This window comes from Pteropus medius, unplaced genomic scaffold (genome assembly GCF_902729225.1).
Source record: "Pteropus medius unplaced genomic scaffold, Ma_sr-lr_union100, whole genome shotgun sequence".
Classification (NCBI taxonomy): domain Eukaryota; kingdom Metazoa; phylum Chordata; class Mammalia; order Chiroptera; family Pteropodidae; genus Pteropus; species Pteropus medius.
Window position 1 is genome coordinate 4801086 of NW_024349519.1, and position 26349 is coordinate 4827434.

Below are 26349 nucleotides of genomic sequence, written 5' to 3' on the forward strand. Positions count from 1 at the left end.
AGATATTTTCTTCTAGAACATCCACAGATAATCATCTTTCCCTCCTCTATTCTTTCCTATTGATTTCAGGTAATGTAACTCATATGTTTCAATTACCTTGGACATGACAGTTTATGCCTTTTTTCCTGTGCTATTATTAATAATACTCCCTTTCATTTTCAAAAGTGTCCTGGTTTGAATAATAGATTATAAAGCCAGCCTATTTTTAGGTAATGCTGTATATTTTTTCCTTATTTCTATTTTGTTTTTTTTACTGCGGTTTGTTTAGGGAGCTATAGAGAATAGAATGGATAGAACGCTCCTAATCCTCTCCTTTTTCTAGTGAGAAAGGTTCAGAGAAGGAAAAGTGGAATGAAAGACTGAAGTGCTCATTGCTGACCTTCCATACTCTCAATCCTCCAAGCAGTGGTGCACATTTGACATCTATTTAATAAAAGCAGAAAATGTTCACACCATTAAGTAGGATTTGGAAATATATATTTGGCAAGGACAAAATACACCTAAGACAACATGAAAAACAAAGTTAACTAAATTCACAGAGAAATACTGGCAAGCCTCTTTTGACTCCTTCTTGACCCTTCTAGGCAAATGAGAACTTCCTGCATACCTGTAAGATCAGGCACCGCAATCCACACAGCAAATGGCTTTAAGCCAAGCCAATTTACAGGGGTCACAATTTTCCAGGCCAGTGCTTTTTCTGGGCTATGATGGGAGAGATAATGCAGATATGCAACTGTGTGATTTATTGTATACCCTGGCTTCAACTAAAGTCAGGTTGAAGAAACACTGCTATGTGCTTTTATATGCCCATAAGCTTTCAAGTTCAGGTTCAATTTAATTCTTATTTTCTTTTTTTAATTCCAACTCTTCCCTTCTCATGGCTTCATCCTTCTTCTCCTTTAGCAAATTCCTCCCCCACTTTCCCAGAAGAAGTTAACTTATACACATATTTCTCTATCTCCAATTATTACATCACTCACATTAAAATATTACTAGCATGGGAAGGGAGCCCTGTTGCCAGGGAAACCAGGAGAAGTACATAAGTTCAGCCTCAGTTGGCTTCTCTATTCTAATTGGTCAAAATTCTGGCTGTGTTCGTGACTCATCTCAATTTTATAGACATAAGAAGTAAAAAACTTCATAATTCTTCTGACTTATTATATGTTTTAGCCATATCTTCATAAAGTCCTGCTGACCTGGATCTTTCCACCTTAATTCACAAACTTAATTCATTTATTTCTACTAACCAGGGATGATGTTCAAAGGTTTTAGAACACATGTGGCAACTGAAATGAATGTATTCACCAATCAGAATGCATACAACTGTAGACAAGAACTGAACCAGAGCACACTAGCCACCAATTGGTCTAGTGTCTAATTAACCTTGATACCTTTCCTTCTTCCTATTGAATATACAACTGAATAAGAATTAGATTTCTATCTGAAATTCATCCATGCCTTTTATGTCAAATCATAGTTATGACAATGTGTTTTAAAAATCATTTTGTATTTCTCCTTCATAGGAAGAAAGACACTGTGTATTAGAAGGTAGAGAAAATTGTTTAAGGCACTGTGAATGTTAAGGAAAAGTAGGTGATCATAAAGTACAGCACCGCTTCCCAGTTGCAGTTGGAGTGGTCCCATGGAGAAGTCAGTAATGTTGTTCCTGAAACATTTCTGTTCTTCCACCTTCCAGGTACATGGCATGTTTGCACTTCCCAGCCCCTTTGTACTCGCATGGGGCCAAATAATTAGTTCTAATCAATGAGTTGTGAGCAGAAGTGATGTATGTCACTTCCAAGTTTCTTGCTGAATTAGTGCTCTGAGACCCCCAAGACCAACAAGCAACTTTCATATTATAGCCTCTAGTTCAGCCTTGATCCCAGAGACAGGGTAACTTGAATTAGAGCCCTCCATCTGACTCATAATGAAATTGCAGTGTTAGCAAACTACAAATTTTGTGGTCTTAAAGCCACCGAAATTTTTGTATCTGTTTGTTACTGAGACGTATAATAACCTATACTTACTGATACATTTTAGTTTGAAGATCTTATCATTGGAGAGTCCTGTTTCACGTCCTAATTTTGTGACACAAACTTCAATAGCTTTCAACACGGAGTCTATAAACTCTCTCATGGTATACACAAAATTTAGAAGGCTAGGGAAGAAGGTCTATGGTGCTCATTAAATCTCCCAAAACTTGTGACTTTATTCTCATTCTTAAGTAATCTATGAGTTTAGTCTATAACCATGATAGGTAACCTCTTGTTGCCAATCTTGATTTAGATCTCCTAGTCCTAGATTCTTGCCTCATCTTTGTAACCTGTCATCACTCATTGTCTGGCTATGACAAACGTGTCCATGATCTGCTTCTTGAACCAGCTCTCAATACCTGTTTGATCTCAAAGAGATCGGTATTTAAACTATAACTGGTCATTGATGCCTAAGGTAGGTGGGTACTCGGAAAATGATTTTTCATCAGTGAAGCAGAGCTCAGCAACACAAACAGTGTCAATAGGTCTGGCTCTGTCTGAGACCTTGCTCCTAAGAAAGACAAGGAAAAATGGCTATTGCGAATTTTAATTACAAACCCTCCTAAAGCCTGAAAGGTCTAAGTAATAAGTAAACTCTCTAGAAGCAATTGACCAAATGGGTGCACAAATCTAGCTTCTTTGCTAGTTTAGGTCACTAAGTTTTCATAAACTTTCCCTAAACTGACTCACCTTTAGATAATATAGTGAAGTAATAATCAAGGCCACTCCCTCCAGACATTCAAATTGTTTAAGAAGTTGAAATTCTCTAGTTTAGCTCTCTCCTTTCTGCTGGGCCCTGTATTAACTTGACATAATCTCAACAGATACATCACATCCGTTGCTTGTTTAAGACTTATGAAATCCTGCTTATCGGCTTACTATGTAACCACATATTAAATTAAGATGCTTCTGCAAGGTTCAGTATACACATACTGTCTTATCTCTGTATAGTTACTCATAACTTTATCATTACTAATTTATTTTGGATGCTTAGATTTAATTTGCACATTGAACTCTCTGATAAAAGTTAAATGGTTTAATATTAAATCATTTAATTAGATTTGATAACTTAACAAATGGACATTTATACATATATACACACATATTTCTTATAATATATTGAATAATTTATACTATTACATGTAATATATATATTATGACATATAAAAATAATGGAATATGTATATAGAGATAGTATATAGACAATCATGAAGCAAAAGATCTATTAATTCTTTTTTGCTGAAAGAATATAAATATTTTATACATGATATATATATTCTTTCCTGTTACTGCACAGTATGCTAAACATTTTACGCTTTGCAAAACACCTGGGAACCATCCTTCTAATCTTCTAAAATATGTATTTTAGGGTGAGAGAATTAAATTATGTAGACTACAAAATCCAATACCTCCCTTTCTTTCAAACCTTTTTTACTTTATTGATCTTTTATATTAAAGTATGTAAAATAGGAGGTTTTTTTTTTTATTAAGGGTTGTTATAATTAAATCAAGATTGGTCTTTGAGTGTCCCAGTTCTAAGTAATTTCAATATTGTGATTATTATCATGCTCTTCCATGTGTTCTGACACTCACTTAACCAGCGATATCGTGCACCTTTGCTTCTCTAAAAAAAGAAAAAAAGTAGAATGTCAGAGACCTTGGCAGTAGCCTAAAGAAACTGAAGTAGAGAGAAGGTAACCAGTTCAATGTGATGCTCTCTTTGAGAAGAGCACAAGCAGGCTCACTTATCTCCACCATGAAAAAGGCATTAGCCTCGTGACCTGGTGCAAAAGAGTAAAAGAGGTTGTAGACATCTCTAACTAAGCAATCAGAGTAGTGCATACAATTGTGCCACAACTGATATTACCTTACAAGAGGACTATTTGAATGATAAAATATTTTATTAATAGAATTTTGTTTATTGTTTTTCCTCAATCCTTCGGGAATAGCTACGGGGTTAATAGATTACAAATGGGATTGTCACAGCAATGTCACTTTCTCAGCTAATGCTGGGTCATCTCTTACTGATTTATTAAACTATATAACTTAAGGTAAACCTTAAGCCTCAGGCTATCATATACATTAATTTTCCATGTTTGGAAAGTAATTATTTCCTGTGTGGTCATCATTGGAAAAATTGAATTGAGATAGAATTTAAAAGATATTTATTATTTTATAGTCTCTAGATAATGGATACACACATGCACACACGTGGAATGCTATGTCATTAATTCCCATGACATTATCCATTATTCCATCAGATTTTCCATATTTTTAAAAAGGTCAAAATTAGCAAGTAATCATTTAGTAACTTAATATATGTTTCGTTTCCTCTTCTGTATCCTAATGAATTATCATATTAATTTCTGTATTTACTTTTCATTGATGGAAAATAAAATAAGGAACAGTTTATGTTCATTCATAAAAATGCATTTTGATAGCATTCGAACCAGGTGCTGTGTAAGCCATATGTTAATTCACTCCATAATTCAAATATATTTTAGATTGTGTATTATGAATTATGACACAGAAAATTAATATTTTTGAATATCTACCAGTGCTAGGTATTCACTTGGGCATTTTACATGAAATTAATAATAATTATTGTGATTGTATAATAATGTGATAAGATCATTGACATAAGTTATGTAATTTTATATTGTCCAAAGTACTGATTGTTATCATTAAAACAACTAATATGTCTTGAGTGCTAAAGTATTTGAGAAGCTAAAATATGTATTTTCTATTATCGTAACAGAAACTAACATTTATCAAGAGCTCACCACGCGCTGATTTATATCAACTGCTTTGCATATATTGTCTTCTTTGATTGTCAAGACAATTCTAAGGTATTAGAATTGTCCCCACTTTACGTTTGAGGAAATGAGGCTCAGAAGGTCAAGTTAACCTAGGCCCACATAGCTCAGGGGTGCCAGGACAAAAGCCCACGCTGTTTCTCCTACCGCCACATTGCCTTCCAAACAAAGCAAAGCTAACGGCAACTGAGATTTTTAGCAATCTTAAATTTAGTTTGTTTCTCCACTTTAGAAGCATGCATTTCCTCTAGATTAATGATGATGATTATGATGATGATGATTATGATGATACTAATAACAACCTTATAACAAAACCCATATCTTAAAAATGAGAAAACTGTCTAACTCTTCTAAGTTATTTTTGCCAGTGAGTAGTTAACTGGGGCTGAAATCCAGGTATTCTGTTTCCTAGATCAGAATTTTTCCCCGGAAAAAAACTAATAAACTGTTTAATGAGAGAGTTGAAATAAGCAACTGTGAACGAAGATCACAGAACAGCTCTTAAGTGTGTCAAATCAATGTCGATTCTGGACAGATAATGCACTCCCACAGAGTAAAAGGATGCACTATTGATTGTATTTTCCATTAATGTTTTAAAACTTCATCAATTCACTAACAGTAAACTTGTGATAATTTACCTTCGTATTATCAAAACCAAGTAATGTGAAAACAATAATATTAAAAGCAGCAAACTGTGCCCTATTACCATACTGCTCACTCTCGCTCACTCTCGCTCTCACTCTCTCTCCCTCCCTCCCCGAATGCCACCCTCCCTTTCTCTCTCACCAAGCTTCCCTCTCTCCCTCCACTGCCCCACTGGGTCAGCCTTCTTGACCAGACTCAGCCATTCATTCCCAGCTTTTCTTCTCACCAGTCCATTCTCAGCAACTAGCTCTGCCCCTTTCTCCCAGCCTTAGTAATTAATTGTGCTATTATTGTGAATTAATCGTACAAGCAAGTCAATGTTTAGCCTAATTAAGAGTGAAGCCAACAAATTATTTAAAGCACCACTCCAGCAGAATTTGCATTCAGCCTTGTATTAGCAGCCAATCAAGCTTTCAGCTATTGACTCAAGTACTTCCAGGATTCATGAATATTTACAGCTAAGCTTTCTCTCCACCCCAGTTCCCAAACCCTGCCCAGGGCCTCCAACCTTTACCCATACCTATATATCCATTACTTTGAAAAGAATATCTTTTTCTTATTTACCGCAATTTAAATTGATAGCTTTGTACTTCAATAATTTTATCAGTTTAGGTCATACCAAAACTGTATAGTTTAATATTATTAAAGATATTTCAATTTTTTCTTGTCATTTCCCAAAATAAATTTAGCACCTTTAAAAACAAAGAAACAAATACACAAAACATTCCTTCCTTAGACCAAAGCTACCAGTGTAAATGAGGCAGTAGGTCAATCAATTTTGTAATTGATTGAGCAACAGCAAGTGAAAATCATGGTTCTTAACAGTAAAAATATGTACCAGGGCTTCTACTTATAGGTCAATGGTGACCAGAAAGAGGAAAAAGTTTGAGTAAGGAATCTGAAAGCATTAGCAGAAGTTTTAAAAATAGTACTGCCTGGAGTGAAATTTTACCCTGAATTTTTTCATTAAAAGGTAATTCAGCTTTGGGGAAAATAATGTGCTAAAACCTATACCTTTGGCAACAGAAACTGAAACTATAAACCAGACAGTTTTCCTGACACAATGTGTGAACACACTGATGGACCAGAGTATTGGTCATTCTTTTAAAAATGAGGATAAGAGTATAAGAGGCTAAGGCCTAGGTCAGCTGTGCACATGGACTATAAAAATCATTAGATCTTGAACAATTTCCACAGACGAGTCTAGGCTAGTTCCTTGCTTGCTTTTGTTGCCCCTCTGTACATAGAAACTATATATTTTAAGTTTTAGTTAAGTGTTCATTTCAAACATTCCTGCCACCTCCCCTAGATCAGTCACTCTTATCATAGCCCACTCACTGAGAATGCTCACCACACTCTGACATTTAATGAGCATTCCACAAAAGTTCTCACTAAAACTTACCAAAAGAACAGAGGAGAGAGATGGAGTCTATTGTGTTTTCACTCTGCCCACCACCTAAGACTTACCTTCACCTTTTTCAGGTCTTGATTATGAAGACTAATATATTTTTCAAAATTGCCCGAATCACTCTGTCTTATTGCTCAACTTCTGTCCCCTAAATATTTAACACATACTGATGTATTAATTAGTATTTGTAAAACTTTCTCTAAAAAAAGGATTTGTGTCAGGAAAAATGAAACTTTTTGTCATTAATACTAGAAAACATCTGCTACTTCATATCCTGCCCTAAATACTATGCAGTCTTTGGAAATTCCAGTTCACAAAGAAATTTTTATAAGTGAGTCAAGTGTCTAATTTCCTCAGTGCTAAACACAATATTTATCCTTGTACTGGAATAAGCCTACAAACATATAAATGCATATGTGTGTACAAATGTGTTTATAGAAACTATTATTTAAACCTGTTTTAGAACATAAAAAGGGGCCAAGCACATCACAGAATAATAAGTGGTTATTATAGAGCTCACTAGGTGGATTTCTTCAAAGAAGTCCATTAACAACTAGAAAGACGAATATTTCAATACCAAGTTTTAGAAATTCAGAAGGGGAAAGATTCTTTTTTCTGGGGAGAAAGCCTGCCTGTGACAATACATTGAAGCAATCAGTGCTGAAAACATGGCTTTTGCTGCCATCAAGTGGCTCTTTTTGGAATCTTCTAATTGACATCAACCATGGTTCACGTGCTTCACTTTCTCAGCATTTCATTCTTTACACATAATCATGTGTTATCTGTTGGGGAATTAGGATATTTGAAAACACCAGGCAAGCCTTTCCTAAATTAGGACATTATACTATGGATGCTATTAAAATTCCATGACTAAGAAGTTCTACTGAAAGACAACCTCAAAAAGGGTTTAAAGTATCTGTTTAGACCTCAACCTGGACTTTGAAGCACATCTCTCTTTACTTCTACCAAATACAAAATTTCTAAATACATTGGCTTTAAGATACCTAGTGGAACGCAGAGGAAATCAAAAAATGGCGGAGGCGGGGGGAGAGATTCATTTAGAATCATCTTTAATCAATTGCCATCACTGAAAATGATTTCATGTTTCCATTATGTCTCACTTTCTGAGGCTTCAGTCCTATATGTAAACAATGCAGTATGCTGTTAAACTGTGATGACTACATAACCCTAAGTTTAACTTATTTTATTGCTTTACCCCTTTTCCTTTGAATATCTTTCCTTCTCTCTCTCAAGAGATAGTTAATTAAACATCAGTTGAATCAAAAGATAAAAATACAATTGTCTTTTAAAAACAACCCAAAACCAAATTGCTGTGGCAGCAGCCTCTTCATATTCTGAGAAGGTGGCAACATTTATCTCAGAGTACGAGTTGTTTTGATTAGAAAATGCATTAATAAGATTTTGATTATGGAAGGAAAAGCCCTGGATAAATCAAAATGGACAGAAGTGGAGATGAAACAAAACTAAATTGCTCTACATAATGAACCAGAGGAATAGTAGAAGTTATTGGAGAGGAGGGCTCCACAGAGAAGTGGAAACCTGAAATTGGAAGTAAAAAATGGCCAGGGATATTTTGGTGGGATCTAAAATCAAAAAAAAAAAAAAATATCAAAACCAAAAACCACACCTATAGTTATGAGTGAGTTCCCTGGAAGATTTTTTTTTTTCACCCAAAGTCCAATAATATGTCAGACATGCTTTCTAGATGCTGCTTGTGCTAGTGGTTACATGTTTTCTAATCTACCCTTCTCTGTAGGACCATCTAATACAGGAGCTTCTGTTTCAATTTCTCACTTAATACGAGACCAAATCCTTATGTCTGATCCTGACATGAGTTAAAACTCAAGTCCCTAAGTCACTGTCTCAGAGTGTCGCTTCACAGACTCACAGCCCTGGTTTTCAGATTTTTCTTCATCTTTGGCCTCAGGTTTTTCCTCACCTTTGGATAAGCCCAGCTATGCATTTTAAAAGAATTGATCAGGCTGCAGTATATTTTCCTGCATTTCTACAGATTTTGTAGTCAGAGAGGCTTCCAGTTACCTAGCCTGCAACCTTGTAAAAGAAAGTTGCTCATAAAACCTCTCGATGTGAAACACTGCCCAGGATCAGAGCCTTCTCTGTAGCAGAAATCTCACCTACAAACCTTTACAGGAAGATGAATTTCATTCCATTTTGGCGACTTAAAGAATAAAAGAAGTTATGATAGCAGCATTTTGGTGGTGTGAGCTGTAGAGAGGTAGAAAGAGAATCAAAGCTGAGAGGAGACTTCCCTAAGAGTGGCAGGAACTATGGATTATCTGAGCCTGGGTCCCTTGTAGCCCAGTCAGATAACTTATCTCTTTCCCTCTCCGTCTGCCTGCCTCTCAGCTTGGCTCCCTACAGGTGGCTAAAGCCATAAGTTAGTGCTTACTTCAGGGAATTCATAATGAAAAAACTAGAAGCAGGCAACTTGACTCTTATCAAGTCAGTTCTGGCTAAAAATCCTGAGGTTCTGTTCACATAAACCTAGAGATTTAGTTCTTTGTAAGAAGGGATTGAGAGACTTGGCCTAGCCTAAATTTACACCCAATCCTAACTTTTTTTTTTTTTGGATGAAAAGTCAGCTTCTAAACAAAGGATATTTTTATATACTATTTAATATATTGTTTCCAGAAACAGCTTTGAAAAATGTAAATTCTACATGGGTCCCTTCACCTTCCGATTCCAGTGGTGAGAGAGCACAATACCTCTTAGTCCTTCGGCTGTGTTCGGTAATTCCAAGAGCACCATAACCTACTCCATTAGTACAGGCACTGCTCTAAAGCTGAGGCTTATTCTGCCTAGCTGTGCGTTAGAGTCTGTAACTTCACCATTTAAAAATGGATGCATTTTAATGGCATCATGTTAAGCCCAATAATAATTACAAAGCATTTCAGTAACTTCTTAAAGCTCGAATATTTGATCAAAAATCTCGTTCTTGAATTTACCACTTGTTAGTATGGACTAAAGTATAAATCTTGTGAAATACCTGCTTTCCCTTTACTATTCACCTCCTTTAATGGTAGGAGAAAAAAAAAATTTTAATTGAGCTATCCCTCTCACTATTGAACAGTGGTGGCTAAGATCTATACATAACCTCAAAGTAATTGCACTACTGAACTGGCCTACCCTACAATCTTGCCTACACTACATTTAGAAGAAAAGACTATTACCTAATTTTCCAATCTATTACAAAGGATAAATCAAAACCTTCCTTACAAACTATTTCAATGTAGCACAAATATCTAAAGTGGTTTATTATTATGACTAATCTAATTTCTAACACTGTAGACTAAGCCATTCTCCTTATATCCTGCTCTTAAAACTTACCAAGAGCAAATCAACTGGAGAAAGTTTTTTAAAAAAATCTACAATCTACCTGGTAGCACTTCATGCCATGGTGATTTGATTAGTGATTTGATGAGTATAGATGACATCCTTGGATTTAATACACGGTGGCCCACTTTTAAAACAACCTATTTATAACAAAGGTCTCTCTGTTGGAACTCTCAAGAGAGTTAAAAAAAAAAAAAAATGCCACCAGTATCAAACACTTTTATTTAACCAGGCATTGTAGAGCAATAAAATTGCAAATCTGAAACCTTCATCTTAGCCCATCTTTACTAATTGTGTTAGTATATACGAGTCAGTAAGATTTCTGATTCTCATACTCTGCCACTATAATGAAATTAGTACTTGCCCTCAAACTACCTCCACAGAGAAGTCCTGAAAAGTAAGGAACACAATATAAGTATTGTAAAAAGCTTCTTGGAGAAAAGACTTGAAATGTCTTAAGTAAGAAAAATGCACAAATTATCCTTAGTTAGGGTAGAATATTTATAATGGGGATGACTAGATTATCACAAACTAAAAAATTCTCTTTGATTTTTTTCTGTGTTTCAAACATAACACTCACCGCAATAGAAATTGGAAATATGACCTACCCCATGTTCCCATCCATTAGAAGAATGGTGTTGTAAATGTGAGAAAATATGAAGAGAAAGAGAATTGTGCTGAAGAACATTGTCATCCATGACCCATGATCCTCTCGAAACATTTTCAACCGAAGCAACTGACCTGCAATACAAATATTAGAAATCAGTGTATATCATAATTGAAAATTCGTACATTTTTGCTTTGTTTTAGTGAATCTCTATTATCTCGCTATATTCTGAAGTCTTTACCATAGGACTACCTTGTGGGTGAAACCACTATATAGCGTCCTTTTACGCTTCTGTAAATAACTATTGTGGATGAACCCCTATATCATCATGAAGCAAATAACGCCAACATGAGAATCTAGTATACAGAGGTTGTTTCTTATGCTGGCATGAAAATAAAATGAATTAGAGCACTACTACCTGATATTTTCTACTTCAGAAATATGTTTTTGGTTTATTCATCCAAAACTACTTAAGGTAAATGGTAAAGACATTGCACGGATTCCATATAGTTTCTTTTGGCTTCCAAAGAACCATTCTCAGTATTGACCAGACGATAAAACCAAGGCAGACCTTATTTAAGTGAAGATCTAATTTGTTGAAGGTACCTGAAAACTTAAAAGGAAAAAATAAAGTCTCTGTCATAAGTGACAAATGACTTAGCCTTACTCTTAGCTGAAATATCTATATCTCCATACAAGCACGTGCGCAAGTATGTGGGTTGGGAGAGGGGAGATGTACGTGTGTTGCAGAGCTTGGTGTGGCTCCCAGCAAAACATAATTTCTAATCTGGGGCCTAAAATTCCATTTACAAAGGTAAATGCTGAAAATAGAAAGAATGTTAAAATGCAAATATTTCAAAGAGGAAAATGCATTAAGATGAACACTAAAGTGAAATTACTGATATCAGAATTAGTTCAGAGAAAAGTTTGAGATTAAAGGTAGAGAAGAGAAATGAGGGCATTCATATTCTGAAAGGTGAGGAAGATGAAAATATCATGGGAGTAAGAAAAAAATGAACACAGGTCACCTTGGCTTCTCCTAAGATAAACTATTATACTTATCTCTATTCCTGAGAAAGAGTATCAAATAATAATAAGGGAGATGATATACATATAGGAACTACAATTAAAATACGGTAGGGTTGAAGTCTTATAATAGAATTTCTCACTAGAGAAAATATTCTCATTTTATTCATGACAAGTTAAAGTTGAAAAAACTTCTATTTCCATCTGGAAATTATCTCTCTAGAGATAGACAGTAGCTCTCTTGTAGGTTACTGAGCATAGGAAGAAATAATCTTTTAAGAGTTAACTACTAGACTTTCCCTTGTTTCTCACTTTTATTAAAATAGCATTTTAGATTTCATTTGGAAACCAGGCTAACAGAAACATTACTCTAGCTAAAACTTTAAATAGAGCAAAAAACTAAAAGGGAGATTTGGTTACATCATCTGGTTTCTTGGGTTGCACAAGAAAAGCAAAGGGCAAATCTGAATGTCAGGGGGAATGTGAGTAACTAAAAGAAGAATGTGGAAAACTTTATCCTGACGCGAACAATACTAGCACTGCAAATTACGACCTTATTTGATTAACTGAATCAATAATTACCGAAAGCAAGGGAATTGCAAGTCTCCACACAACACATTGACCGGAATATTATAGACATTAAGCACAAAATGCTTAAGAGTAAAAAAGCACATGCCATAAATATGATAAAGCAAACTGTAAAGAATATTATTTATTCATTGAACAAATATTTAATGTGTGCTTATTACATGCCAGCCATGGTTCTAGGTGCTAGAAATACAGCTATCAGTAAGGCAGAAAGGTATCTGAAGTCAATCATCATTTGAGTATTTGTTGAAAGTGTGACCTTATTTTAGACTGGCAGGCTCTCTTTGTTCAAAGTCCCCTTTGCTGCTGGTCCTAGCAGCTTCAAACCAAAACCTATTTGAAGAACTGTGAAGACCAGCAATTAGAGCTCCTTGAAAATTTAAATGTGAATTTCTGTCTTAACATATGTATATGTCAAAAAATTCACTAATGGATGTACTTTAAAAGTCAAATAATAATGCTGGCGATTTGAGAGAGCTTTGCAAATAAAATGTAGTGACTTAACTGCACACTGGCTGAAATAATACAGTTAATAAAAAGAGAAATGTGACAGTACCATTTATGCTGTCATTGCCAAGCTCATTGTCTGGCACTAATTTCAGTCATTAAAGTCATTAGCACAAAATGGCAGGTTAACACGGCTTGAAATTCACTTGAAACACAATAAAAGTGCTGCAGTATTTCAAGCCAGAACTGGTGTGACCCAAATGTTGAGTCGAATCACATCAAACCAAGAATCTCAAAATTACCTGAGAACATCACATGAAAATGTGCTGTCTCTGCCCTGTAGTGTGTCCATACATTTGGTTTGCTTAGGACAACAGTGGTTTATAACTGTTGTCTTGAGATAATTATTAATGGTGTCCTTTCCTTTCTTATGCATACTGGTTGGGACAATAAATTATATTCCACCTTTCCTATAAGTCACAGAATTCAGAATTTTATAACAGTTTCCTTTAGAGGAGTTTTAGGAGATAACTGAGTGAAAATAGTCCTTACAGGTCAACAGAAGTAAAAGATAACACTGAGAGGGGTAAATTTCTGACAAGATCATAAATGACTTTTATTTCAATCAGAGATATATTTGTAAATCTGAGCATATATTTATGTTATTAATAAAAATCTGTCTTGGATCGTATGCCCTCAAGTCTTCCAAAAGAAAAATTCTACAAGTAAAATATGAGATAATACATCTTGTTGGCAATGATGCAGTCATCACCCAGACCACTCAAACTCAGAAGACTTAAGGCCCAAGACTGTATAATTTGTTGTCTACTTCTGTGCAAACCTGTCTATAAATTGTAATGCAGTGAGGACCATATTTGTCTTCTTCGACACTGGCACCTCCAGGGCACTGGTACGTAGCATGTCTTAAATAAATAATTGTCGAATGGATAAAAAATGAAGGGACACACAAACGAACAAATATGCAATATTCACTGTGACTAAAAATCCTCTACTTTTATAGATCTGGCTACTACAACACCTGCCCTCTGAGCCCTGTGAAGCCCATCAGTTCTTTAAAAGCCTTACCTCCTCCCCATTTTTTCCCTATTAGCCAGCTCTTGAGCGCTATTCCCTTCCATTCAGCATGAAACTTCTGTTTCCTTATCAGCTTTTCTTTACCCCAACACCCTTGTTTCCTTTGCACTCCGTATGTGTCTTATACTTGCCCGGCAAAACTCCAACTCTAACACAGAGCTACAACTGGCTTTCTCTGATTTCAGTAAACTGCTGTGGGAAAAAAGTTACTCAAATGGGTTGATAAGCCACTGCATAATCAGGATCCCCAACTTTAGCTGCTACCACAGCCCTGCACATTAATGCTTTTCCTTGTCCTTGTCAATTCTCCTTCCCATTCTCCTCAGCAAATTTCAAATTTCACCTCTAAGCTCCCACTAAGACTCTTTCACTCTCAGAGTATGACTTTGGTTCCAATCTCAAAGAAATATTGCTGCCACCAAACATCATTTCCTTCAAATACCTGCCCACTTTTTGAGCATCATTTCATCCATTTATTTATCTAGCTTTACTGCTATTCCTACTTCCTTCCTTTGTTTCTCAGAGGATGCAGTACTCCTACGAAAGATCCCACCTGTGCCTTTTGAAAACCATATCCTCCCCTCTTTTTGTGCCCTGCTCCATCAGTCGTCTCTTCTCACATTTTTATTTCCAGTCTTTCTCTACTTGTTCATTTTCCTCTGCTTCTAAAGCCTCTTAAGTCCATCCTAAAAACAATGCTCTTTTGACCCCATGTCCTTGAACTACCATCTATTCTCCTTCCCCTCTCTCATCCAGACTTCAAGAAAGAGCAATCTTCATTACCTGCATTCACTGAGATCTTACTTGCAATGCAAATTCTACTAAAATTGTTCTGGCAAATATTAAAAACCCACCATTACCAAATCCAGTAAACATATACAGGGCCTTTAACTTGTAGGCATCTAGGTTACATAGCAGTTGTTCACTCTTTCTTTTTGATACTACTTCCTTGGCTTCTCTAATATCAAATACTCTTTGCTCTTTTTTCTAATTTCCTAATTATTCTCAGTCACCTTTTTGATCACCGTTTCTTCCATTTGTCCCATAAATGATGATCTGTCTTCAGTCTTAGTCTTTATCATTTCATTACATGGTCTAATTCACTTCCGTGGGTTTAACATCCAGTACCTCCAGCACGGATTTTTCCTTCCGAGCTTCAGACTGAGTCACCTGCCCACTCTTTTCCTGAATGTCCTACTGACAATTCAAACTCAATTTACAAAAGGAAATTCAAATTACCCATTCCTTGCTCCAGTATTTAATATACTCATATCTCAAATCTGACCATTCCCATCTCTAAATCCAATCCTACTTCTGACTTTACCATCTTTTCATTTTCAAAATAACTCAGGGTAAGAGTCATTCTTGATTTTTTCCTTCCTGCATACCTTCCATTTCAACCAACAGTCCTATTATTTTACATCCAAACTCTTCTCTCATAATTTGGGTTCCCATTGTCTCTTAATGGAATTATTGCAACAATCTAACTGGTCTTCCTTACTCTAGCCTTTTCTATCTCAAATCCACCTTCCATATAGCCAATAAATCTAACCAAAATACAAGTATGGTCACATCTCCCCTTCACTTAAAACCTGTCAATGATCAACTTTCCTCTATAGTATAAAATTCCAGTTCCTTAATGTGATATAGAAGGCACTACTTGATTTGACCGAAGCTTATCTCTCCCGTCTCACCATTCCCTACCTTTCACTCTAGTTCCATCAGTACTGAACAGACTGCAGTTTCTTGTGTTAGTGCTGAACCCTCTGCCTGGGATACTCTTCCTTCCCCATCATGCCACTAACTCCTGTATGTCCTGTGGGCCTTAAAATGCAGGTCAGACATGATATCCTCTAGGAAGTCATCGTCATTGTGAAATATTTCATATATGTGACTAATCATCAGAAAGAGCTTATAGGATGGACTCAGGAGGTAGTAAGTTCCCTTCAGTGCAAACAAGGAGGAATGTCCACTAGCCAGGTATAATTTAAAAGACTGGATTACCTGACTTTTATGATCCAGTCCATCTCTAGGACTGTAGGATTCGTTGTCAGTAAAAGAGTAAAGTCTGCTAACTCAAAAGACTTTTAGTTTAAAAAAAGAAATTATCCTTGCCACTAAGAGACAAAGAAAAAGTGTTTTTTTTATGTTTTAATGTCATACTTCTCTCTAAAAATAAAATAACCCAAAGTAATACACTAATAAGATGCTTTAAAAACCAAGTTAATATTTAACATTTTAAATATTAGAATACTTAACAAATTTAAGTCCTATTTCTTATGCGTAGAACAAGAGAATAAAAGATAAAATGAAATTGGATCAGAACACTTGACAATTAATCGAACTTCACTTCCAATCAGACTAAAATAAGTATTCATGACTAATTCATGTAAACTTATAGTTTATAAGAACATAATATGATTTTAAGACTTACTAATTAAAAATGGCAACAGAATAAAAGTAAACAAAATAAGAGAATTATTCCATGGGTGGGACATCAACAAAGAAAGTTATCCAACAAGACACACCAGAATACCGTTAGGGAGAAAAGATGTTCTCCCTTAGACAAACACTTTATATAAGTATAAGATCATAAAACTTGTGTGCCCTAAGGGTACCGGTCCATTAATATTCAGATCAAATCTTGTTATTTCAGTATACAAAAAGACTTTAAAAACACTGAACAGATGTTATCATTTTTTATTAGGAGTAGAAGCTTACATAGAAAATGTTTGTGATTCACTAAGTTTGACAGAAATCAACAATTAAGAATTAAAATATCCCATTTGATACTAAAAATATGTAATTACAAACAATATGCAATTCAAGAGGTTCTAGAAGAAAGGAAAATAAAACAATGTTTACAAACTCAGCAAAAATAATAGCATTTTCAAATCTAGAGTTGAATGACAATTTCAAAAGTGTATGTAGTATAATAAATTTTTAGTAAAATATATATTTATCAAATAAACACATGTTAATATAAAATATTCTCCACAGGGGGGAAAAAAAAAACAGTAACAAACCTTCCATTTTATTGAGCAAGTCCAAATACTATATTTTACTATTGTAATATAGCTCTTTCCATTAGACTATCCTTAGGATTAATTGACTTAAACTGTTTAATATTGCTTAGGACAAAAAAAACATTGATTCCAAAAGGAAACAGAAGATATTCATTTACTACTATCTGTTATTTTTCCTTTTAAAGAGCAACTAGCAATCGAATGATGAGAATATTAAATTAACATTACATCTTAGCTTGTAGCACAAGATAAGATTTAGCACCATACTTAATTACTGCATACGCATTGTAACATCCCATAATGCTGATGAAATCAATTTGTTCTTTATTTTCTAAATATGTACTAAGTGAAATAATATTAAATAGCATTTTAAGGTCAAAACCCATTTAAAAAGTAAGAGCAAATAAAATATTTTCATAAATAGTATAGGCTGTTATCACAACTTTGTATTTTGAAATGGACAATAGAAAATACAGCTCCCTGTTATTAAAAATTAATATAATCACTCATTATTAAATTTTTACGCCATCATTATAGTGATACCAGTTTTTAAAAATAATACTTAACACATTTAAAGTAGGTTTTCATTTATAATCAGACATTATACTGATCAAACTACAAAGGAAAGTTTAAATAGTCAAGACTAATCCCCTGAAGGCTGAATACTGTTCAGTCACAAGGTTTGGACACCAGCTCCCTGATCACAGGGCGGGTGGAGGGGAAAGGAGGGTCTGGTTCTCCCACAACAGTAAATACTGAGAAGGCAAAACAGGCCAGAGGCCAAAATTCTGCCATGTCACCCACATTTCCAATATTCCTATAATCCGTATCCATGTACTCAAGTCTCTCTCTTTGATTCCTTTCTTCTCTCCAGAACTTGGTTTTCATTCATAGCTTTCTACAAGTCCTCTAACTCTTTCAGACTGTTTCTTATACTTGAAAACTTGCTAATTTCTCTATCTATTCCATTTATAGGTTTACCAATTTCAAAACAAAAAACAAAAAAAAACCCTGCAGCTCAGTTGGTTAGAAACTGAGGGCTCTTAGCCAACCACTAGCACAACACAAAATGCCATCCATTTGAGGGAGCCATCATGGAAGAAAGGTTTTCAGTCAGGCTCTCTCATGATCATAGCCCTGGACAATATGTGGACAGCAACCTCATGAGACAGGCCATGGCAGAACCAGCCAAGCTGCTCCCAAATTCTTCACCAGAGTAACCGTGTGAGATCACTAATGTATGTTGTTGTCACAAGCCTCTGAATTTGGGGAAATTTTGTTACATAGCAATAAATAACTCTAGGCTCTATAATTATTCTGAAAGCTAATAGGAGCCACTTGAGAATCTGAAGATGAAAATAACAAATTCTAACATTATATACGATTTTATGAGGAAAGGTCTGAGACTACGAAGCAGAAATAAAGTATAATATTCATAGTGTAAATGGTTACTTTATCTTAATAAAATATCTGACATTATGATAACAGAGCAAAAGAACCTTTATAAAAATAACCTTCATAGCATGAAAGCCTCAAAATAATTGAATAATTTTAAAGGGCAACCTTTGTGTAATAAATGTCACTAATGATATTTTCTTCTGATTTCTACTATAATTCACATATCACATTTTTACCATATTTTATATCCTTTTAGGCAGAGTTTCAATCCTTACATTAACAATAAAATAATAGATATGAGTTATTTTAGAAGATCAGTATCTGTACAAATAGAACGAATAACGATGCATTATAATTTAGATGTTAAGATTCTTCTGTCTTTAAACTTGTAGGCAATAGTGCTTCCAAATTTTAATCTACTGAGATTCATAACTTATCTAAGATATAAAAAGAATAAACAAACAAAACAAATAAGGAGCCACACCGCTCTCTGGGTGACCAACAAACTGCATTTATAGAAAAGAGATAAAGATATACAGCCCATTAGAATTCACAGTACCATTTTTGCTTGAAATCCTGCTTCTACTGAATCCACTATTTTATTTAGTTCTTATTTAACAGAAACTCATATAGTGTCATGGTCTTCTAGGCTGTATTATAACTGTTCTATTAAAGAGCAGGTTATTTAATCATTATCCTAACCTTTGATGGCTATACTTTAATATTTATATAGTATAAATTGCTTTCGCATCTTCAACATCACAACTGTATCTCTCTATGATTTAATCACTGTTGAATATTACTGACGTTTATTTTTCCATATATAAGTGCATAAAAATATCTGTGGTTAGAATACTGGTATATTTCTCAATACTTTTAATTCAAAGAACTGTCTGTCCTCAATGCAGTTAGAAGACTACACAAAATGAAATTGAATATTTTTATAGTATACTAATTCGAAATTATGACAGAAAAATTTTTTTAAATTTAATGAAATATGCAAACAGCAACTTCCGAGAGATTAGTAGGAAAAACATTCCGAATATAATCTCATTTGAATTATCCTCTTGTACATTCTTAAAAATAGTTTTTTTCAATGCCTGGAGGAAGTAACAACTCACAATGTGTTTGTGGTGAAGAATATTGATATTGAAACAGGCTAGATGTGGTTTATCATGAACACTTAAGATAAAATAGCGATACCCATTGTAGGAGCACACTGGAAATCAGTGTCACAATTGTGGAACTGCCGATGGGTGACCAGGTGCTACCCTAGTTTGCACGCTTAGATAGAAGTTAAATACAAAGCATTGCCTGATATCTCAACTGTTCCTTTTATTAAATATGTTGAGATAAATCCATTATAACTAGTCATACCATTTTTTTTTTAATCGTCAGATTATCACAGAGGTTTACCACTGCTAGGAGGAATAGCTAGTCCCTAGTCCAGGTTGTTTCATATCTGATAGAGAATGTTCCACCAGCTATAGCACTCCTAAGCTCTCTCCACTTCCGGGGGAAATGACTTACACAATTGATCATTTTGGAAGAAGAAAATTGGTGTGTCGCTTAGCGTTTTTTCTCTAAAGACCAAGTCTCTCCTGGAAGGCACCCCAAATTCTGCTCTGCTTCTCTGCAGGAGATGTGTCAATATAGTCCTGCCAGGAGCTGGGGAAGCCTGCTTAATTCTGGAGTTTAGTATTAGGAAGTCCCCTTGCCTGCAGATTGAAGCCACATTCTCACTACAGTTTTCCACAATAGAGGTAATGTTTTGGTCACCATAGGCTTTATTTCTGTCTTATTTCTTAATTTACTCAAAGCGAGCAAAGAAGGGTGGTGTTTCTTATTGGGGCCTTTTAAAGGAATTAAAAACATCAGTGATGAGAACAACTAAATTTTCTATAGAAAGACAAACTACAACTACCTAGACACCAATTAACATTTTCATGTGCTCCAACTTTTATACTTATGCAAAGTACCTAGACTGTTTGAAGTCACAATAAAGAGATTCCAATAAATTAGGCAAACATAAGGTTAACAAACTAACATGGCTTGATCAAGAAAACTTCAAAACGAAGGTGATTTTTCAAACCAAGTAGAACATAATAATAAATAAGATGATGTCATGGTAACATAAATTCACGAAATTAGTTGCCTTATTGTAATGCCTTTGTCTTACAAAATCACACAGATATTTAAATTGTTAAGCATAATTAAACCAAAAGTATAAATGAGGAGTCAATAAGAAAAGTGATACAGAAAAACAAGAAATGCAATAGGGTTCAAATGAGAAAAGATCACGTTATTTTAACAGAATCAATAAAGTTATTAGATAAAAGATGAAAAAGTGGGCAGGTTTATTATAACTGGAGCCAAGATTCCAGTTATGGAGGACAACATGAGTAAAAGTGTAGATGTGGAAAGTATAATATTGCTCAAGGGCTAACAAAAAGCAAACAGTGTAAGATACAACGAGCAGACTACAGGAGTGAAAAGCAGAGGTAAATTGGGGTCAGACTGCAGAAAACTTCATATATCTGGCTAAATATCATACTTAATTTTGAATATAATGAATAATTAAGTTTCCAAACAGAAGATCTCTCTGCATTTTGCTTTAGAAGGTAACTTTAAACAAAGTTATCCACACTGTAAAGAATGAACCTTAAAATGCTAATGAAATATTAGCATTTTACTAAAAAGCACTCAAGGTTTGAAATGATATGATGGCAAAAGGAGTAAAAAGTGGGGTGGGGGGGAGGAAGAGGTACAAAGACATTTAAGGAATAAAATCTATAAAATTTGGTAACTGATAGCTTATTGAGTGTAAGGGAGAGAGAGGTCAGAGAATGGATTCAGCATTTCAAACTCAGGAAAACAGGAAACAGTAATGGCAGTAATAGAAAAGGGGAAGATACAGAGATTGACTGCTGGGGTGGGGATGCTGTGGAGAGAAAGAATCATAGCCTGAATCTGGAGTTCCCATAAAATATCAAAATGGAGAGGTCCTAAAAGAAATGGAAATATTATGAGTGATGTTGGCCCAAGAGATATAAACTTGCCTGCATCAACCTAGAGCTAATCTGTAAATTCTTAAGAGCAAATAAAACCACCAAAAGAGAGAGTTAAAATGAGGAGAAAAGAAAGGAATAGAGACAAGAGCTAGAGACATACACCAGAGTTTCTGAACTATAGAAGCAGGTTTACTTGCTACTTGAAGAAAACTGGAAGTTAAAGAACCAGTAAAACAAAAAAACCAAAAAGAAGCAGAGTGATATAGTAGATAATGTTTATCATGAAAATTAAATAAGAAAATTTCAATTACAGTTAACTGTATCAAACTATACAGAGATTTAAGTCAATAAAGATAGGAAAGAGGATTTGGTGTGTAGATGGTCAACTGAGATTGAAGAAACCATTTTCAGAAGCATGATGAGGATGTTAAAGTGATTTTAAGTCCTGATTAAGACAGACTGCTGTGGAACTCAGTAGACTGGAGGATAATTCCTAGTTTTCAGGAGGCAAGCATAGAGCCAAGGGCAACAAGACCCTCTTGAGGTATTGTACTAAGCAAACATCGAATTAGTTTGGAAAGAAGGAAAATAGGAAGGAAAGGAAGGAGGGAGGGAGAGAGTGAAGAGAGAAGGAGGGTGGAAGAATTTGAAGAAAAGGTTTAGAGCCCAGAAAGCATTTATCTTGAAAAATAAAATCGGAAGTAGCTTCTAACTAACTAACTACTCAGTTATACAAAGCTGTCCAAAAGGATTATCATGGTGAAATAACCTTTTGCTTAGGCAGTGATTAATTCTCAAATGAGGTTGGCACTGAAAATTTTGCTGTTAACCTTTGTAAGAATTTGATGATAAGTTCAAAAAGAGAAGTCAAAAAATCCCTGCAAGAGATATTCTAAAAATGGAACAAAAAATATGATCGCTGATAATGTAAAACTAATCATCAGTTTTAACTGGACTACACCAGATGGAGCCTGCATAGACAAAAAGGCCACTGTCGCAAATCATAAAAAAAAGAAATGTTCCAGGCAAGGACAGAATGATGTCCCTTGTAACAGCCATTGTCACAGCCCTTGCCGGGAGTTCTGTGGCAGCATGTAGGCAATATTTTTGTCAAATACTGTGTGTCTGACAGTTATGTTCCATCTCAGGCTGTGTCCTTGATAAGAGTGTTCCTGTGGAGCTGAAACAGAAACTGAAGGATTTTTCTACCCTCTAGAGAAAAACACGAAGATATAAATCTAAGAAACTCATGAGGATGACCCAATGCCACAGACCGGGCAACTGGAACAGAGAACAGAACAGAAACTACAGATCAGAACAGAAATCTAAATCAACCTTAACCAGCCAATGTCTTACATTACAAGCTAAGTCTATATAACTAGATGATAGGACAAGGGCATTGCTGAGATCACTCACTCCAGCTCCAACATTCTATGAGTTTATAAATTCTCATAAAAATTTTTGTTTTATGCCTGATAAAAAATCTAAAATAAACCTAAAATTCGGACGTGGTTCCATAATGTCGCAGTTAGCACATCTGCTTTACATGCACAAGGTCCTGGGTTTGTGCCCCAATGGAGCCATGGTCTGTGGTCTACAGCCATGCCACCCTGAACAAGCCCAATGTCTGATTTCAGAAGCTAAGTAGGGTCGGGCCTGGTTAGTACTTGGAAGGGAGACCGCCTAGGAAGACCAAGTGCTGTAGGCATAAATAATAATTTAAAAAAAAGAAAACAAAAACCAAAAAAACCCTAAAATTCAAAATGAATAAAATAATTGGTTTGAAAATTCAGGTGAGAATTATGAACTTCCTGGTTTTATTTTAGCTCAGGAACTTTAAAAAATAAATAAATGAAGCTAAAAAGCTATATACATGTTTATAATAAGGAAAATGAGTAAGGGCTCGGGAGACAGACATAGAAAGTTTAGACACTGCCCATTGAGGCAGCCTAGAGCCAGCTATGTACCCTCTCCCTGTCTTTAGTTCTCCATATGCCAAATGAGAGTAATAGTATTAACCATGTGAAAGACTATTGTTAGGATTACACTGTTAGGATTACTCAAGTGTCTGACACATGGCATGCACTAAAGGTGAGTTGTTATTATTATTATTATTATTATTATTATCATTAATCTCTGTATAACTAAATCAGATTTGATCTCTGCTTACGAGTCATGACATCTACAACTGAGCAAAGAAGGTCTTAACTAAATGGTGGCAGATAATCTGGATATGCTCTAGGAGGTTGCAAACTTAATATGGATCTAACTGTAGCAGGAAAAAAGGACGGAGCACTGGGAGGAATAGCAGAGGGGAGTGTAGGCTCTAACATTAAGACTGTATCTAACATCAGAGGAGAAGCCTACAACAACTTGAAGCCAATAGGAAATCAAAAAGAGCCAGAAGCTTTGTCTGCCTGGCTTATGGTTTAGTCCCTTCAACCCTAAGAAATAGATGAGTCCTGCGAGGGAGTAAGAAAGCTGCAATAAATAACTTTTGACTTTTTAGTCCTATTTGCTGAACAGAGAGCACCATCAGAATCCAGGAGTTGCATATTCCAGCAGCAGTAATGCAATGACACTTCATGGTCTTTCTGACAAAGATTTATGGACTAAGATGTTCACATAGGAGTGATATAAACAGTAAAATAAAGGCAGCATCCTATGAACATCCTAAATGTTCAACCAAATATCATGGTGCAATAAGGTGATAAAATCATGCAGACATTATAATGTATTTATAAATGACATTAAATGACCTGAAGGAGTTATGATAAATATTGAATACACAATGTAAGTTCATGTTTTATAAATTCATATTTTTAAGAAAACATGTCAAAATATTAACAGTGGTGCTCTCTAGATGGCGGGATAGCAAGAGAATTTTTCTTCTTTGACCTTGCTACATTTTCTAAATTCTACATGATGTTCTTGATTAGCTTAATGATTTAAGCAATAATTTTTAAGAAAACAGAGATTAGATTGATTGGCATTAAGTCACGGGAAACATTTGCCGTGAAGAGCAAATAGTCGGAACAGGGAATCCCTCCCCTCTCTCCATTCTACTTCCCCTTGTACCTTTCCCCCTCTGTGCTTTCCTTCTTCTGATGGCCAGAGAAGCCAGCATTAACAGGTTGCACTAAAATATAGCTGGGAAGAGAAGAATGAGTCAGCAGTTGCTATGAATTTATCTTCCTCTTTTTTCTTACCCAGTCCTCACCCTCTCCCTGCCACTAATTACCATAATGGCCACCACAGTTCCTTTTCTAGATTAAATAGGAGAGTTCTTAAACTACTGTTGGGGGTGGTAGAGAAGGGGGAACAGTAAAGTCTGCAGCAGTAACAGTGAAACGTGGTCACATCTTCCTACTAAATTAAAAGACAAAGTCTTTCCTTACCCTCACCCCTTGTCCGCTATACAAGGACATTACATACTCAGTAAACACTACTGAATTATTTTCCTCTTTTTTTTCCTTCCTTCCTTCCTTCCTTCCTTCCTTCTTCCTTCCTTCCTTCCTTCCTTCTTCCTTCCTTCCTTCTTCCTTCCTTCCTTCCTTCCTTTTTCTTCCTTCCTTTTTTCTTTCCTTCCTTCCTCCCTCCCTTCCTTCCCTTCTTCCTTCCTTAATAATAGAAGCAAACCATCCCTTAGGCCTTACCTGAGCAGTCCTCTAAATTAGCCGATTCTAGGGTCAGCAGATAGCCATTATCCTGGAGCTAAAGTACAATGAAACTTGTTGTGACCAAGCAAGAGTGTTTGGCTATGCAAAGCTGGTCACTGAAAAGGATGTAGATCACTTTGCATAAGGAGCACAAAGATTTGAAGTTAGGATGACTTATCAGGTGGACTCACAAGGTCAAGTGGCAAAGGAGGGTAATGAAACTCTAGAAACAAAGTTACCTCGAGAGGAGGAGAGCTATGGCTGATGAATCAGGCTTAAAAGGGCTGGCTTTTACAATATTCTCTTCTTCAATCCCAGAACATGGACATATTTTAATTTGTCCGGGCTACTTTTTTTTTTTTTTTTTTTTTTTTTGGTGAGTCAGTAAAGGGTTATAGTGTTAAAAAAAAAAATATATATATGTCCAGGCTCCATAGAAGAGGGCTGATTTTGGTCTGTCCTCTATTTCCAACCACTGGGCACAGTGCTTGGACCGTAGGGGACAACGGCTATTCATGGGAATATTAACTGAAGGGGGAGTCTAAGTGTGAAGCAGCTTTGGTGGATGCCGCTGAGGGGTATCTGTAGGCCTGAAAGGAGCATCACTCAACACTGACAGGGTGTGGAGGAGAAGAAGAAATGACAGTAACACTGTTCAGACATCAGCGTTTTGCCCTTGGAGTCGAAGTCAGCCAGACCATCTTTTTAGAGTATAAACTGCTGAGGTTCTTGGGTAGAGTGAGAGAAGGAAATCCCAAGAAGGAGATATTAGACTTTCTAATATGTAGACCTATAATTAGTTTTAAATTTGCTGGAGGGAGGGAGCTGAACTTAAAACCAACATTATAGAGCGATTCATGACTGTCATCTATGAACAAAGCCAAATACGATGAAATCTCTATCCTCTGAAGCTTCCAGCTTCCTCTCACTTTGGTCCCAAAGTTTCCATATACCCAAATGCTTTTTAAACAACTCCTCAATCCAAAATTGAATTGATGTCATGGATGAGAGAGGGGAAAAGAGTGGAGCAACCGGTGATGCCCAGTTTCATCAATCCTGGCATCTTCCACATGCAGACTTATCAGTCAGACTGTAAAAGCAACCCACTGTTCTCTGTATCTTTCTCCCTGAACCTCCCTATCCCATGGCTGAAAGTTCCAGTGGCCAGGACTATGTCTCTTTTGTTGTCCACTGAATACCTAGCACAACACTTGG

General features: G+C 35.6%; 1 protein-coding gene across 1 annotated transcript in view; it reads right to left on the reverse strand.

Annotated features, from left to right (window-relative positions):
- Positions 1-26349, reverse strand: part of TMEM117 (transmembrane protein 117) — a 375424-nt gene that overhangs the window by 294099 nt on the left and 54976 nt on the right. The window contains exon 3 of the mRNA XM_039882251.1: positions 10886-11018. Within this exon, the coding sequence (XP_039738185.1) occupies positions 10886-11018 (133 nt within the window). The remainder of the gene's footprint in view (positions 1-10885; positions 11019-26349) is intronic.